This window comes from Cololabis saira, chromosome 17, assembly GCF_033807715.1.
Source record: "Cololabis saira isolate AMF1-May2022 chromosome 17, fColSai1.1, whole genome shotgun sequence".
Taxonomy (NCBI): domain Eukaryota; kingdom Metazoa; phylum Chordata; class Actinopteri; order Beloniformes; family Belonidae; genus Cololabis; species Cololabis saira.
In genome coordinates, this window is record NC_084603.1 from 5,422,996 (window position 1) to 5,439,615 (window position 16,620).

A 16,620-nucleotide genomic window follows, 5' to 3' on the forward strand; every position below is an offset into this window, starting at 1 on the left:
CAGAGACTAATTTTAACCGAGCATCCTCTATAACAGCTCATTTGGATGGAAAATAAGCTTGTAGCTGACTGTCCAACTCCATACTAACAGACAGAGGCTTCATTTGTATCTAAACAATGTTTTGTTTATGAATTATTGATCCACAATGTTCAAATTTGTGAATATCTAGAAACAGGCGCAGCATACATACTGCTTCAGAGAGAGGTCTGCTGTGATTGTCCTTGTCACAGTTTCAAAGTGTAGAAAGATTAAACACAATATTGAGACAAACTGAGCTTCCTGTTACAGCAACTATTTCCTAGGATACAAGAAAGAAGCACATTTAAAATAATGAACCTACCAAAGTGTTCGCATGCAATCTTGCACATCATCCTAATATTTAAATCTGATACATTTTGATATTATATTTTGAATGTTGCCTTGCAAATTGAAGCGAGATAAAATTACACATCTGGCATGAATTTCGATATGCAAGGTTTTTATACACCTGTTTAAACTTCATTTTATCACATTTTCTAAACGTGATTTTCGAAATATGGGAGATACAGGTATGAATAAGGGATGTCATGAAAGTTAACAATGCAGCAATTTTGAATTAGATTAAATCTTGGTGTTTTCAATTTCAAAATCTAAGCAGTCGCATTGGTATCTATAGGTTTTTAAAGTCCTTCCAGATTGGCATTTGTCATGGTTGCATGAAGGCACTGGAGGTAATATAATGGACAGCTCCAGTGGAGGTGTTCTGTGAAGGAACAGTGAGGTGTGCGACCACACAATCATTTGGGAAGTTGGTTTTAATCTAAGCTTTCAATGACTTTACTGCTGCATCTTGAAAGCCAATAAAAGGATGCGGATGACAGAGTTCAGAGGAATGCCAATGTAAAGTCACATCATAGTTAAACGCTCTGACGGCGTCCTCAACAAAGCTGAACCGTCAAATGAAATAAGCAGCACTGCCTGGACACTTTTGCAAAGGGCTTGGCTGTATTGGTGTGCGATACAATCAGCAATGAGCCACCAGAGCTGCAGGATGACAATAGATTGACCCTGAATGAATTTATGGCACGTTCAAGCATGTTTACCTTGTGTACTGTATGAGAGGAGTCTATTTGAAAAGCTTGCTTTTGTTATATTCATCACTTTGTAAGTGAACTCACAGCAATACATTCACAACAATTCCCATCTGAATTTGATTTCAATGTACCAGTTGTAAGAATGACATCAACATCAGTATTACATGATAGATAGATGGATGGATGGATGGATGGATGGATGGATGGATGGATGGATGGATGGATGGATGGATGGATGGACAGATGGATAGATGGATACATTAGTCATCCTCAAGGTAAAATGTACTTTTTCCAGAAGTATCCACAAATTTAAAGATAAAATACAATAAAATATAGTGTGGTATTTAAGGCACAGTCTAACAGAAAGGTTTTAACTAACGTGCAATAGGTAAAAAGTACTTCAGGTGCAAAACATTTATGATTAATGTGAAACAGACAGGAGGAAGTCTGTGAAGCCTGACAGAGTATGCTTTAATTTGACATGATTTCCTCACCATGTTGGTGTGACTAAATAAAAACACTGTATATTGTAGTTTGATAGATGCTTAACTACAGAAAATCACTGCCCATAAAGGTTAGGGTTGAAGGTTGCAGTGGCTCATCTTCTGAGCCCTAGCCATCCAGACTAGCTGGTTTCAGTAAGTTCTGGTGTTAAAACCAGCTCCGTTTCATGTGTCTATTCACAAGGTCAAATCAAGTTAATTTTATTTGAATATTTTCTGATTGTATGTATTTGCTGCTGTGGATTAGATCAGTACCCTTGTGCATGGCCCAATTTGAGCAAAGCTTTAGGTATTGGACACATGGCCTCACATCTGACTCTAGAGTACAGAGGGGTAACTCGATGACTGCTAATTTTCTGATTCACAGAAGACAGTTTTAAGGTCAAAGAACATTTCTTTTTATTCTTCATCCTAAAAATCCCTACCCCCTTCTTTTAAAATCAGCAGCAAACAGATTCTTATTTAAGCCTCATTTTTACTGAATACAATCACAGTAAAATCAACTTTTTATTAATGTTTTACAAAACTTACTAACTCAAATACATAAACTTTGGTTATGCCAGCTGGAAAAGGTTATCTGACAGTCAACCTGCTGTTAATTGTATCTTCTTTAATTAATGAACGTGTTATGAGGTATAGAAAAAGAAGGGGTGGGGTGGTGGTGTGGGGGTTGGTGGTTGCAGTGAGAAACATCATGGCATCTCAAATTAGAAGAACATAAATCACTTTATAGAAGGTGATGAGGCAGTGGGACGGTTCAACCCTGTCTGCATCTTTGAGCATGAAAAAGAAAAGCACTGATTTAATAACAAATAAAGGTGTTGTAAATCAAATTAATGAACCGGCTCTGACAATCAAGTCAGAACTATGTTAATACCGCTTTCATGCTTGCCAGTTGTGATCATTTATGGTGAACACTGTCACAGGTAAACATACTTTTAATGGGTGATCCAGTTTTTTTTTTTCATTCATAAGGCAACTGCTGTTGCTGGGCTGGCTTTCATAACACGCGATTAATCTACTCAAGGTGCTGCTGTAATGAGTTTTGTAAGTCATTCATTTGAATGCTACCACTCTGCTGGCATAACACTAGTGGCAATCCAGAGGGTTCGGGGAAAACATAACAACACAGTGTTGTCTCAGCTGCTCAGCCCTCGCCCGAATGCATCATCTGTCTAAACTAATACATGCAAGCGTATATTCCCAGGTTAGTCTCTGACATCAAAGCTGTATTTGTACTGTTTCCCTCGTGAACGTCATAAGGAAAGTTAAAATAGATAGCTGAGGAAGTGATACTTGGTTTACCCTCAAATGAACTTAATTTAAAAGAAGTTAGACAATTATGCCACTAAATGACACTAACATTTTTTTATCCATGTTAATTAGGTTTTGCTATCCACTGTCACCTCTAGCTTGCTCAGGATTTGGGATTACATCAAAGTGAAGACTGATACAATCTTCTGGGTGCCATATAGGCTGTTGTTGTTTTTTTTAAATTAATATTAATTGGCCTTATATTGATTATATTGGACTGCATTGAACTTGTGTTCTGTGTAAAGTAGTTTTAGATTACTTTTGTTATGAACTGGAACCAAAAAAATCCAAACTCATGAACGCAACAGTGTAAACCCATTTTCTTCAAACACTTCCTAATGAAGGATGGGGTCATGCCAGAATAGTTTTTATGATAAACTTAAACTAAAGTAACAGGAAAAAGGCTGAAAAGGCATGGTCATTGGTTGCAAATGGAGATTTGAGATTATGGACACAGAAAGGATTGATTTGACTCCAAGCAGGTCAGGTTACCTCTGACACGGTGTGTGACACAAACTCCTCAAGATGCTGAGCTGTGCCATTATCTGCTGCTATTTCAATCATACATGAGCCTCCTTGTTTGCTGACAGGGAGAATGTATCTGTTGGGACAGAACATAAAGAGTAGGGTTAGTAAGAGAGGGCGCTCCACATCATGTCTGATGATCACAATAAATCCAGCAAACCATGAGAAACATTCTGATGGGGAGACAGACAGGGCAGTTACAGTAATGGTGCTGCTAATATGACCATTGAGAATATACCATAAACTGACTCGGTATACATTTCACTCAGTTTCATGAGAATTTATATCCAATGGTAGATTGGCTGGAGGCAGTGGTGCGTTTGCATCCTTCACTATCAGCCAAAACCCAGGAGACAACAAAAAACAGAGGATGTTTTCCACTGTTAGATTTAAATAAGTCTAGAAATAGTTTTCTGCTCACTGCTGCAGAGATATTCTTGAAGTTGTTGTAGTCTTCTGAAAAAGTGCAATTTACATAATAATGGCCAGTAAAATCACAAAAGATAAACCACAGGCTGACATTACGAATCATTACCTGTTTAATTTACACGAAGAAGCTGCAGTAAATCACGTACATTCAAATAAAACAAGAAATAATGACGACGATGATAAACAAATAAAATTAGTGCAAGAGCGTATTATGTTACTAAAGATTAATTAATGATAAAATGAGGGCACAAACTAGATATGCATTATAACCCTAATGAGAAGGAAGACAATTTTATCATTTAACCCAATGTGTCTCTCTGGGGAAATGTACGGTTGCATTAGTCATTAATGTTGTAGCTACTGTGTTAAGTAGTTGGTCTACTTGTGTCATATTACGGCATTGGCAAAGTCAAGTGATTTCCTCTATCCAATTCATCAACTCTTTTACAGCTGGCTCTATATAATCGAAGCCTCTTTACAGAGCTACACATTATGCAAAAGGTTGTACACTTTACAGCATGCATATACAGACCTGTTTGAAATGAAAGAGTTCACATATCTAAATATGTGAAAAAAATTTGGTCCTTTCCAGGTATTGAAGATGAGCTATATTTGTATTTGTGTGTGTGTGTATATATATATATATATATATATATATATATATATATATATATATATATATATATATATATATATATATATCCTAAGATGAATAACGGCATATAAACAGAATCCACAATACCATTATTGAACAAAAACTAAGCTAAAATGCATAATTTGTGTGTGCAAGTCCAACCCAAGACTCAGTAGCATATAGAACTACCTTTAGCAGCAATAACTTCAAGTTATGCTTTTCTCAGTTACTTGATTCATTCTACTCCTTGTGAAAACTTTTAATGCATGAATCAGTCCATTAGTTCATTGAGATTTGCAGGGATTCAAGTGTTTTCAGATCCTGCCACTCCTTTTTCAGGCCCTGTACTGTAAATCTGCTAGTGTTCTTGGATCAGTAGCCTGAAGGACCCAATTTTAGCAAAGCTTTAGGTGTTGGACAAATGGCCTCACATCTGACTATCGATTACACAGAATACATAGAGGTTCATGTCAACTTGATGACTGCAAGGTGCCCAGGTCCAAAGGTAACCTGTACCAAGAATATTCAGTTAATGAAGTGCATTTTATTAGCACCCCTAAAACTACTATTTACTTTACTTAAATAAGAAGTGCGTATTTAGTTTTTCCAGACAGAATGCATTTTTCTGTGAATTTCAAGATAACAACCATTTGTCTTGTTTTGTTATATATCTTAAATTGTATTTATCTAATTTAAAAACCTTTGAGGGCAATTCATCGATTATATGGGCCCGCTTCTGCCTGTCCAGGGTCAGGGGCGCCTGCTGGAGTTTATCCCGGCTTTCTTCAGGCGAAAGGCAGAGGCCTGGTCAACCTGGTCAACTCGCCAGCGCCTCACAGGGCCATGAATAAACAAAAAGCCACACACTTTTAGAATGTGAAAAGAAACCAGATCACTGGGAGAAATCCCAGACAAGTACAGGGCCAATGTGGAAACACCACACAAAAGCACCAGCCAACATTTGAACTGGGAACCTTCTAGTTGTGCTAACCACCAAGTGCTAACCACCTAGAAACCTAGAAACCATAGCGCCACTGTTAAGGGCCAGATATTACCTCATAGCTATAAATATGATTATCTTGGAGTAATCTGCAGACGTGCCCTTATTTCATAAATCTATTCAAAAGTTAAAACATATGACATAAATAATATGACACTGAGCCGCTAATCTCATTCTGCAAAATCAGTTCCTGCATTTGTGAAGACTGTACCAGTGTTGATGAAGAAAAACTATCCAAAGCCTGATTTCATTACAAGATAGAAACAATCAGGGCAATCGTCCTCCTGCTAATCTGAAAAAGCCTTTCAAGATGCTTCCCTCAGGCAATCCCACACATACGACTTCAGACAGGACTAATTACAGGTATAGAATTCACAAGAGCTCTTTTGTGCACTTGTGCAAACAATCACACACACATACTTAAGACTGAAAACGTGAAAAGCAACTTAATGTCCTCAGAAAACATCAGTGTACTTGGTGCGTTTCTGAGGTCATTCTTCATGCATTAGCTTAACACTATCGATTTAGCCAGCAATCTTTTAAAATTACATTCCTCACCTTTCTTTTTTTTCTTGCCAAGGCCCAAGAACATAAGATCCCAATGAAAATAGTGAAAGTATCCAATTTTGCCATACATGTCTCCACAGCAAAACCAGACAGCGGAAAGGAATGAAACATTACAGAACTGTCTGCTCCTGAAAGCATTTGATGCATGTCTTGGAGCTTATTATAGTGGCTTTTTATTTGGGCTGCTAATGCTGCAAAAACTGGCCCTGTGAGACATGGAGAGCATGCTCACTAAGCAAACAGGATGATGTTACTTGATGAGCTCTTGTGAGTGCAATGAATGCTCCACCCAGCTAATTTACATCAGTCTTGCCCCGAAGGAAAACATGACTATTTATAAAGATGACGATACTACTCCATTTGACCCAGTAGCTAGACAGCTATGAATATACCTAACAGCATAACAATATAATCACTGCACACATAAACTGAAAAACACACACACGACGGAATAATCACCAGACATATATGAATCAGAAGTAAAAGAGTCTCTGGTTAGTGGAATGCCTAATTTTTCATTGGGATCCTTGGTGTGGTCTCACAAGACCAACAACAGCAAAGTCACAACTTGGTAAACAAACACAAACATTTAAATATTTAATTGTCCCCAAAACAGACAATAGCACAATAAGGTGCTGATCATTTTAACGTAATCGTCATTTATGCATTTGTTCATCTGGCTAATGCTCTGATCATAAATTATTTGTCATCTTTAACGTCCTCATTTAGGCTGCGTCTGATGTTTGACTGATGCAGGATAAATGCATTACAGCAACTTTCTTAAGGATCACCAGTGAAATATTGCCCTCAATGTTAAGGGACCTTGCAAATATCTTTAGTACTGGACCTTTACACCAAGGAATTAGTTAAACTTGAAGTAGGTGTTTGTAAAGCCAATCCAGCTTGAATGTGGCTCTTTCACAGTACCTCACAGAGGATTACTAAGGGAGGATCATCATTAAAATATGACTACTACATAAAACATCTGAAAGTATTGGCAACAGATGGCAGTAAAACATCATGCACCGCACTGGTGCCCTTGCAACAGTTTTCACCGTCTGATGGGCAACATGTAACAGTTTTTTAAATGGCTTATTATTTTAACCATATATCACAGTAAAAGTGAACAGTAAAAAAAAAAGAAAAATAAAGAAAAAAGATAATGTGGAACACGGCGCAGGGAATTCAAAATGTGCGACTCGTTTAGTAATTTAGAGGCAAGAGACTGTTTGTTCTGCAAACAGAGACTCCGCTAAGTGAAGTTTAATATCTATAAGCAGATAGACCATCTGACTTGCGTGTTATGCATACCATACAGTATATAGGGAAAACAAGTACCACCTGTTACTGTGTTATGAGTATCAGTTCCACAGAGTGACATCTAAAGTGACTGAAAAGACAGCAATAAAGCCTCATATGGTCTATAATGATGACATGTCATTGACTACTGCAAAACATCGGGAGGGATCTGTTTGTTGATTTTTCTATAGGTGTAACAAGTTCTGTATCAGGCAATCATGTGTACCTAAAGTGGCTGTAATGCCTGATCTGGCTCTGGTGCAGTGACTTTCTCACACGCAGCACTGCAGCATTTGCTGCATAATTTGTGCTGTGACTGGCAAGCCTCAATTAATTTGGGCAGCCTGTGTTCTATCATTATATCTCCAGCAATACAATTAGACAGCACACAGCAGGGCTCCTGGCATTGTGAGGCTTCACAAGAGAAACTCCAAGTGAGCAGGCAGGGCTGCTGGTTGCCTCGTAAATGAACCTTTTATGGGAGGACTTGCCAATGCAACATTGAATACAGTGTCATTGATAAACATGTCTTCCCACAGATTGGGCATTGTGCCAAGATAATTTGGATTTAAAAACCAAAATGCTCTGTATTAAGATCTCATTTTTCAAGTGCACACATGCCTTGGCACGCAGTCAGTGCAAAAAAAACAAAAAATAAACATTAATCTCCCAGAGTTTAAAACCTGCTGTAAGAGTGCAAAGGAAAGGCTTTGTCTGCTTTTAGCATTTTTAAGTTTAAGTGTTTTCTTACTGATTGCTTTGACAGTTTCACAGCGATTTCTTTGCCCATTACTTTTTTGAGTTGTGTTTTGGACACACACACACACACACCCACACACCCACACACCCACACACACACACACACACACACACACACACACACACACAGACACACACACACACACACACACACACACACACACACACAAATTTGCAGGCTAATATATATCAAAAAGTAGCTGGACATGGACACTAAAGATACCTGTTAAGTTGACGAGAGTAAACAGGTGCTTTTGAACTGGTATGACATGGAGTCAGCAAGCTGTGCTTCTGTGACATTGATTCAAAGAAGTCAGACTACTGAGATGTCCTAAAAATGTCTTCTCAGTGTTTCCTTTAAAAGAACACATGTTTTTTCCTCTTTCAGCGACTGTTGCTAGGCGACGTTTCACACCCACATGTGCTTTTTTACGTCAAAACTATTTAATGGTAAGTGAATACAGTATCAATTACTAACTAATTGAAATTAATTTTCTTTAGAGCATCTTCAGTGGGCTACTAACACAAACATATTTAATGTAACATTTCAGGACTGTGCAATAACCAGGACAGTGCAATAACTTTGTGCAATATTACATGAAACTTATTTCTTTTTTATCCATATAATTCTATTTTCCATCCATCCATCCATCCATCCATCGTCCGCCGGTTATCAGTTCCCGGGTCGCGGGGGCAGCAGTCTCAACAGAGATGCCCAGACTTCCTTCACCCCAGACACTTCCTCCAGCTCCTCCGAGGGGAGTCCGAAACGTTCCCAAGCCAGCCGAGTGACATAGTCTCTCCAGCGTGTCCTGGGTCTTCCCCGGGGTCTCCTCCAGGAGGGACATGCCTGGAACACCTCCCTAGGGAGGCGTCCAGGAGGATCCGGTACAGATGCCCAAGCCACCTCAGCTGACTCCTCTCAATGTGAAGGAGCAGCGGCTCGACTCCGAGCTCCTCCCGGGTGACCGAACTCCTCACCCTATCTCTAAGGGAGCGTCCAGCCACCCTGCGGAGGAAACTCATCTCGGCCGCTTGTATCCGCGATCTTGTCCTTTCGGTCATTACCCAAAGTTCATGACCATAGGTGAGGGTAGGGGCGTAGATTGACCGGTAAATCGAGAGCTTCGCCTTTCGACTCAGCTCCCTCTTCACCACGACGGTCCAGTACATCGACCGCATTACTGCGGACACTGCACCGATCTGTCTGTCAATCTCCCGCTCCATCGTTCCCTCACTCGTGAACAAGACCCCGAGATACTTGAACTCCTCCACCTGAGGCAGGACTTCTCCACCCACCCGGAGAAGGCACGCCACCCTTTCCTGGTGGAGAACCATGGCCTCGGTTTTGGAGGTGCTGTTTCTCGTCGCACTCTGCCTCAAACCGACCCAGCACATGCTGAAGGTCCCGGTCCGATGAAGCTAACAGGACAACGTCATCCGCAAAAAGCCGAGACGAAATCCTGTGGTTCCCAAACTGGATCCCCTCCGGCCCTCGGCTGCGCCTAGAAATCCTGTCCATAAAAATTATGAACAGGACCGGTGACAAAGGGCAGCCCTGCTGGAGTCCAACATGCACCGGGAACAAGTCTGATCTACTGCAGACAATGCGAACCAGACTCCTGCTCCGATCATACAGAGACCGGACAGCCCTTAAAGCAGCACAATGTAACTTTCAGCTTTTGTTGAGTTTGGCGGCTCCTTTGGACAAAAGCGGTAGTGCTCTACCAGAAAGACACTACATTTCCCATGAGCACCAGCGTGTACTGCCGGAAAGATCCTGTCCCCGTCGCGTGCATTTGTTTTGATAGTGAATTAAATAAGATGGGACGGACTTCAAAACTACTTTTCTGTTTTCAGCGGTTGTTTGCAGGATGGATAGCGAAGAGGTAATGTATCTATTTTTGGCCAAACAATATAATATGACGATGTTGAAAATCACTAAGTTCAACTTAGTTTTATGAGTGAAGTCACCCCCGCCCCCCTGTTCTGTTTCAGCGTTTCTACTGCACCTTTTTCCTGTCACGTTTTTTAGAGGGACTTCGTCATAAATTAGTAGTCCAACCTACTTACTAACAAAATAAAAAAAAACTTTATAACCTGTGAATAACTGAATGCCCATTCCTTATATTTTGCAGATCAGCCCTGCACAATTTTACAGTTCTAAGGAAAAAATACTAGAACCCAAGACGAATCCCCTGTATGTGAAAACATTCTAATTATTGAACATATAACTCTACATTTACATTTGTATCACAACAATTCTGTCTCTCTTGTCGGACATCCCTCCTCGTCTTTCATCTCACGCCAGCGAGTGAATGCCGGGCCAATGTTTATTCTTGTCCGTTTTTTTTTCCGTCCGGGCATTTAGCTTGTTACTCTCCCACTTTCTTTTTTTCGCCTCCTCCGATAAAACTTTTATTTTCTTTGTTTTTTTCGCTGCTTGGGCCATGATACCAGCTTCTGCTGAGCTCTGCGCTCCACGCCCCGCCAAGCTTTCGTCTCGGCTACGAATCGGGAAGGAGGGGGAAGTGACGTATGCCGTAAAGCAGTCAAAGCCGTAAAATATTTTAGTTTTTTAGTGTGGAAGGGTTCCTACCATGCACCTCAAAGTTACATATTACCAGTGAAGGCGATACAGACCCCCTCAGACCATGACAGAGGTGTCATTAAACCTGTTGTAAGCTGATGTACCATCACAATGACTCTGGAAATATTATATTAAGGTGGAAAAGTTACATAGTGCTGCTTTAATAGAGGGCCCCGGACTCCATACTCACTGAGCGCCCCCCACAGAATGGCACGAGGGACACGGTCAATGCCTTCTCCAGATCCACAAAGCACATGTAGTTGGGCAAATACCATGAACCCTCGAGCACCCTGCCAAGGGTGTAGAGGTGGTCCAGTGTTCCGCGACCGGGACAAAAACCGCATTGTTCCTCCTGAATCCGAGGTTCAACTATCGGCCGTATTCTCCTCTCCAGTACCTTGGCGTAGACTTTCCCGGGGAGGCTGAGAAGTGTGATCCCCCTATAGTTGGAACACATTCTCCGGTCCCCCTTCTTAAAAAGAGGAACCACCACCCCGGTTTGCCACTCCAACCACTCCAGCCCCCACCATAAACGGTGCCGGCAGATTACTGCTTCCCCCTTCTGAGGCGCCGAATGGTCCGCCAGGTTTCCTTGAGGCCGACCGAAAGTCTTCCTCCATGGCCTCACTGAACTCTTCCCAGACCCAAGTTTTTGCCTCCAGGACTGCGCAAGCCGCGGCCTGCTTGGCCTGCCGGGACCTAGAGAGAACATGGTCCACTCGGACTCAATGTCCCCCGCCTCCCCCGGGATCTGAGAGAAGTTCTCTCGGAGGTGTTGAAGATGTCCCTGACAGAGGACTCAGCCAGACGTTCCCAACAGACCCTCACAATCCGTTTGGGTCTGCCGGGTCTGTCCAACCTCCTCCTCCACCAGCGCATCCAACTCACCACCAGGTGGTGATCAGTTGACAGCTCAGCCCCTCTCTTCACCCAAGTGTCCAAGACATGCGGCCGAAGGTCAGATGAAACAACAACAAAGTCGATCCTTGACCTCCGGCCTAGGGTGTCCTGGTGCCACGTGCACTGATGGACACCCTTATGCTTGAACATGGTGTTCATTATGGACAAACTGTGACTAGCACAGAAGTCCAACAACAAAGCACCGTTCGGGTTCAGATCGGGGAGGCAGTTCCTCCCAATCACGCCTCTCCAGGTATCACTGTCATTGCCCACGTGAGCGTTGAAGTCCCCCAGTAGAACAATGGAGTCCCCAGTTGGAGCACTATCCAATACTTCTCCCAGGGACCCCAAGAAGGCCGGTTACTCCGCACTGCTGTTCGGCCCGTAGGCACAAAAAACAGTGAGAGACCGCTTCCCGACCCGAAGGGGCAGGGAAGCGACCCTCTCGTTCACCAGGGTAAACTCCAACACATGGCGACTGAGTTGAGGGGCTATAAACAAGCCCACACCAGCCTGCCGCCTCTCACCCTGGGCAACTCCAGAGTAGTGGAGGGTCCAGCCCCTTTCAAGGAACTGGGTTCCGGAGTCCAAGCTATGTGTGGAGGTGAGCCCGACTATCTCTAGCCAGTAACTCTCAACCTCACGCACAAGCTCTGGCTCCTTTCCCCCCCAGCAAGGTGACATTCCATGTCCCTACTGAGAGGGTTTTGGTCCAGGAATTGGGTCGTCGAGGCACCCGGCCATGACTGCTACCCAGCCCACATGGCACCAGCTCATCACGGTCCTTCCTGCGGGTGGTGGGCCTACGGGAAGGCGGGCCCACGTTGCCATTTCGGGCTGAGCCCGGCCGGGTCCCACGGGCAAAGACCCGGCCACCAGGCGCTCGCCTTCGAGCCCCAACCCCAGCCCTGGCTCCAGGGAGGGGCCCCGGTGACGCCAATCCGGGCGACGTAACGGTCCTTGGTATTGTATTTACCATAATAAGCTTGTGAACCGCTCTTAGTCTGGCCCGTCACCTAGGACCTGTTTGCCATGGGAGACCCTACCAGGGGTGTAATGCCCCCAACAACATAGCTCCTAGGATCACTCGGGCAACACAAACCCCTCCACCACAGTAAGGTGGCGGTTCATGGAGGGGTAATTCTATTTTATAGCAGAATTATTATATGGCACTGCACTTTTTATTTTTATTCTTATTTTTAATTTTTTTTCAATCTTTTTATCTTTATATGGGTGCTTGGTTTTTGGGGTGTTTGATTTGTATATGACAGTGCTGTGTGAGTGAGATGGAGATGTCAATTTCCCCGAGGGAACCTCCCAAAGGGATTAATAAAGTCGTCTGAATCTGAATTTCATAAATAGTAGCTAATTATCATGTAGTAACAATATTGTGGCATCCTGTGTTTTGTGCGTACTTTCAAACCCTAAACATGTTTCAGTGGTGATAAGACTTGATGCAAGGGCACAGTATTGCAAACTTGGGAAACTTTTGAGAAAAATAATTTTACCAGATAGGGAGGGTCTAATGAAAGCTAAACTGACTGCTTGATCTGATGCTTTTAGAGCTTGAATGACACAATATATGAACAAGATTATCGAAATGAAATACAAATACAGTATTCTAAGTATGCCACAATAATTTCACAAATGCTACATACAAATGCTATATATATATATATATATATATATATATATATATATATATATATATATATATATATATATATATACATATATATATATACACACACACACACACACACACACACACACACACACACACACACACACACACACACACACACACACACACACACACACACACACACACACACACACACACACACACACACACACACACACACAGTAGTAAACTTTTGTTGGACCAGGGTGATACTATTTTTTTCATAATACTCAGCATGGGAGCACAACACGGCAATTTTCAGGGCACCACACTAAGGTTTCGAAAATTTGAAGAAAATTGCCGATATGGTAGCCAGGTGTTCATGCACCACTATTAACGGAGCTGTGCACCTCACTCCAGCTAGAGTTTGCAGTCTTCCTAATCACAAAATTATGCCATACATTACATACATACCATTACACCTCTTTAGGTCTCTGGCTTCTGCCTCATCTGGTTCTCTTTTTACCTTCCAGTAATGACCACCGTTACGGTACCTCTGGTCTCATCCGAATATTCTATCCTCAACTTTTTCACTGACATATTCTCTGCTGTACCTCCTATTAGCTTTTTTTCTGACTAGAGGTTAATGATGCCACTAAATCTCTCTGCTCATATAATGATACCCTACATCCTCTAACCAGCAAACTGCTTGCACTAACTCGCCTCATCTACGGCTGACTGATACAATCCCAAAAGCTACAAACCTATCCCTGAGCTGCAGAGATATTTTACAGAAATCCAGGACCCTAGATGATCTTGTAGGCTATCAATCACACCTTCGCTTCTTCATAGCCAACATTAACTCTGCCAAAAGTACTCATCTAATAGTGAAAAGATCAGAACCATCGCTAAAACTTGGAAACTATTCTTCATAATTATAATCCCCCTCCACCTTCTCCAGACCTCTCTGTTCACTACTGGACAGTTTCTTTAAAACAAAGGAAACAACAATTAGCAGTCTATTCCCTGATTCATCCAATGCCATACACTTCTCTTTGGTTAAAGGCACACCACCCTCTCAGAGCACCCGTCTCTACAGAACAGGTTATCAGAAAACCGAACCCACGGCAGACATGCTACAGTTTCTTCGACTTCCTGGGACAAAGGCACATCATTTTCATCATTCATTCCTCTCTTTGAGAGTAATGTATCAAAGCTGCTGACATGCACCAGTCCTACTGCCTGTCCATTGTACTCAATTCCAACCAATTCTCATGCCATTTCACATACAATTGTACCAGCTTTCAGTAATGCAAAAAATGCTTTACTGACCCCAAGGACATTTTTGCCTTTACTGAAATAGAAATGTCTCAGAGTTTTAAGAGCGACCACTTCCCTGATACAACTTTACTAATTATGACAGAGAACTTAAAAGCAGCTAGAGCTGAAGCACAGTGATTTGTTCTCATTTTACTACACATTTCTTCAGTTTTTTATGTGGTAATCCATGGGATGGTACCTTCTGAGGTGGGCAACTGGCAGACCATAGTCTTGATTTGAATTGTACCTAATGGGGCATTCTTTTAAAAAAATATATATTTTTATCCCAATTTTTCCCCCTTTTATCACCTAGTGTTCCTACCTAAGTCAAACTGCAATGCTCTTCCTCTACGAACCCTGGGAGTGCCCTACACTGAGCTCAAGTCTCTTCCTTACTTTAGGAGTGAGCAGGCCCCTTCTTTTCACCAGAGGGGCTTCTCTGGCCGGACGTAGCGCATGGAAGGATCACGTTATTCCGGCCAGATCCTCCCCACCCCATCTGGCGCCCCGGTTGGCCAGAAGGGGCATGTATAGCCCAGGATTGCTGCATGTTTTTGTGAGGGTAGCTCACATTAGCTACCCAAGGGAACATGGGGAGAACATGCAAACTCCAAACAGAAAGGCCCTTTTCGCCAACCCCACCCAGGGTGTGGGTGCTGAAGTCATGGGGGAACTTAACACGCACTCAGCGCCCACAGCGTCCCCAATGAGAATTGCGCCCCACCTGATTGGGCATTCTGTCAACGTTTTACAGCAAGCACAAACATTTGTCAATCCACTGAAGCGCCCTAAGACTCAGTGATGGGACCACCTCTTTGACCCAGTCATCCACTCATGTTGGTTCTTGTATCTTCATTTCACAAATATTATCCAATAGTATCTATCATTGTTGCCAGATAACCCTGTGGTTTCAGCACGAATCACAGCTTGTCTCTCTGACTTGTCCAAATGAATGAAAGAATGCTACCTTCAGCTAAACCTCCTCAAGACTGACCAAGAGTTCATCCCATCCAATATGCTGATGCAAACGAAACCAGTTCCCCAACGCATCCAGTTCCCCAACAAAAGTTGAAAATGACCAGTCTTTACACTTCGTGAATGAATGAATGAATGATTTATTTATTTTTTTAAATGGGAGTATGTTTTATAAACTGACATACATATGAGATTATAGCCTGGTGGATATTTTCCATCTCTATTCCCATTGACCAGTAGATCCCCCCCCCATTCTTCAGTCCAATTCTTCGTCTATTTCAACTATACTTTACACGCATATGCTAGGTATTCCTACTGTACTGAACTTTGAATGCTGCTTCTCATTTTTTAAGCTGTTTTGGATGAAAACATATGCTAAAGAACCAAATAAATGCAAATAACTTAACAGTCTATGAAAGCATCCACATGGCAATTAAAACTCATGAGGTAGACACAAAATACTCAGCGGTAAAAATGAATTTCTCACAATATTAAAAAACATTGAGAAGCTACTTTGATTTATTTGATTTGAGAGAAAAAACAAACTTAGTTTAGTAATATCTGCCAGGGACTTGCATGTGACAAGGGATAATATATAATGCAGTAGAACACTGTGTAACATCTTTATTGATCTTTGAATGCATATGAACAGGGTTCAACTAATAATGGATGCAGTCTCACAAATGAACAGGGGACCATTTGGAGGTTGCCACTCTGGAAATGTAATCGTAGCTGTATTGCCCCAAATGTCCCAGAAGGAAATTTTCCTAATATCAAAAAGTGAGCCAACAGAAACATGTCCTCCCCAAATGAATGATGACACAGCTTCCCTCCTACACGCTCCTGTCTCTGAATTGATATGACAGCACAGGGCACTTGAGTAGTGGCCTTTTTTGTCTTGCCAAGTTTTGCCCGAATTGGAATACCATAAAACCCATCTATGTTAAAAGTATGTACATATGTATGTTTGTGTGTAAATATGTACATTTTCTGTATTTAGGAAATGTTTTGCTGCCTTCTATAAATCAGTCATCTTATCTTTTACAAACTGTTTTATTCATTATTTATATTTGCTTCTTTGGAGAAAATGACAGTTTCTACTGCAACT

General features: G+C 41.9%; 1 protein-coding gene across 1 annotated transcript in view; it reads right to left on the reverse strand.

Annotated features, from left to right (window-relative positions):
* Positions 1-16,620, reverse strand: part of eys (eyes shut homolog) — a 235,197-nt gene that overhangs the window by 42,981 nt on the left and 175,596 nt on the right. Inside the window, exon 42 of the mRNA XM_061744588.1 lies at positions 3,383-3,491. Coding sequence (XP_061600572.1) covers positions 3,383-3,491 — 109 coding nt within the window. The remainder of the gene's footprint in view (positions 1-3,382; positions 3,492-16,620) is intronic.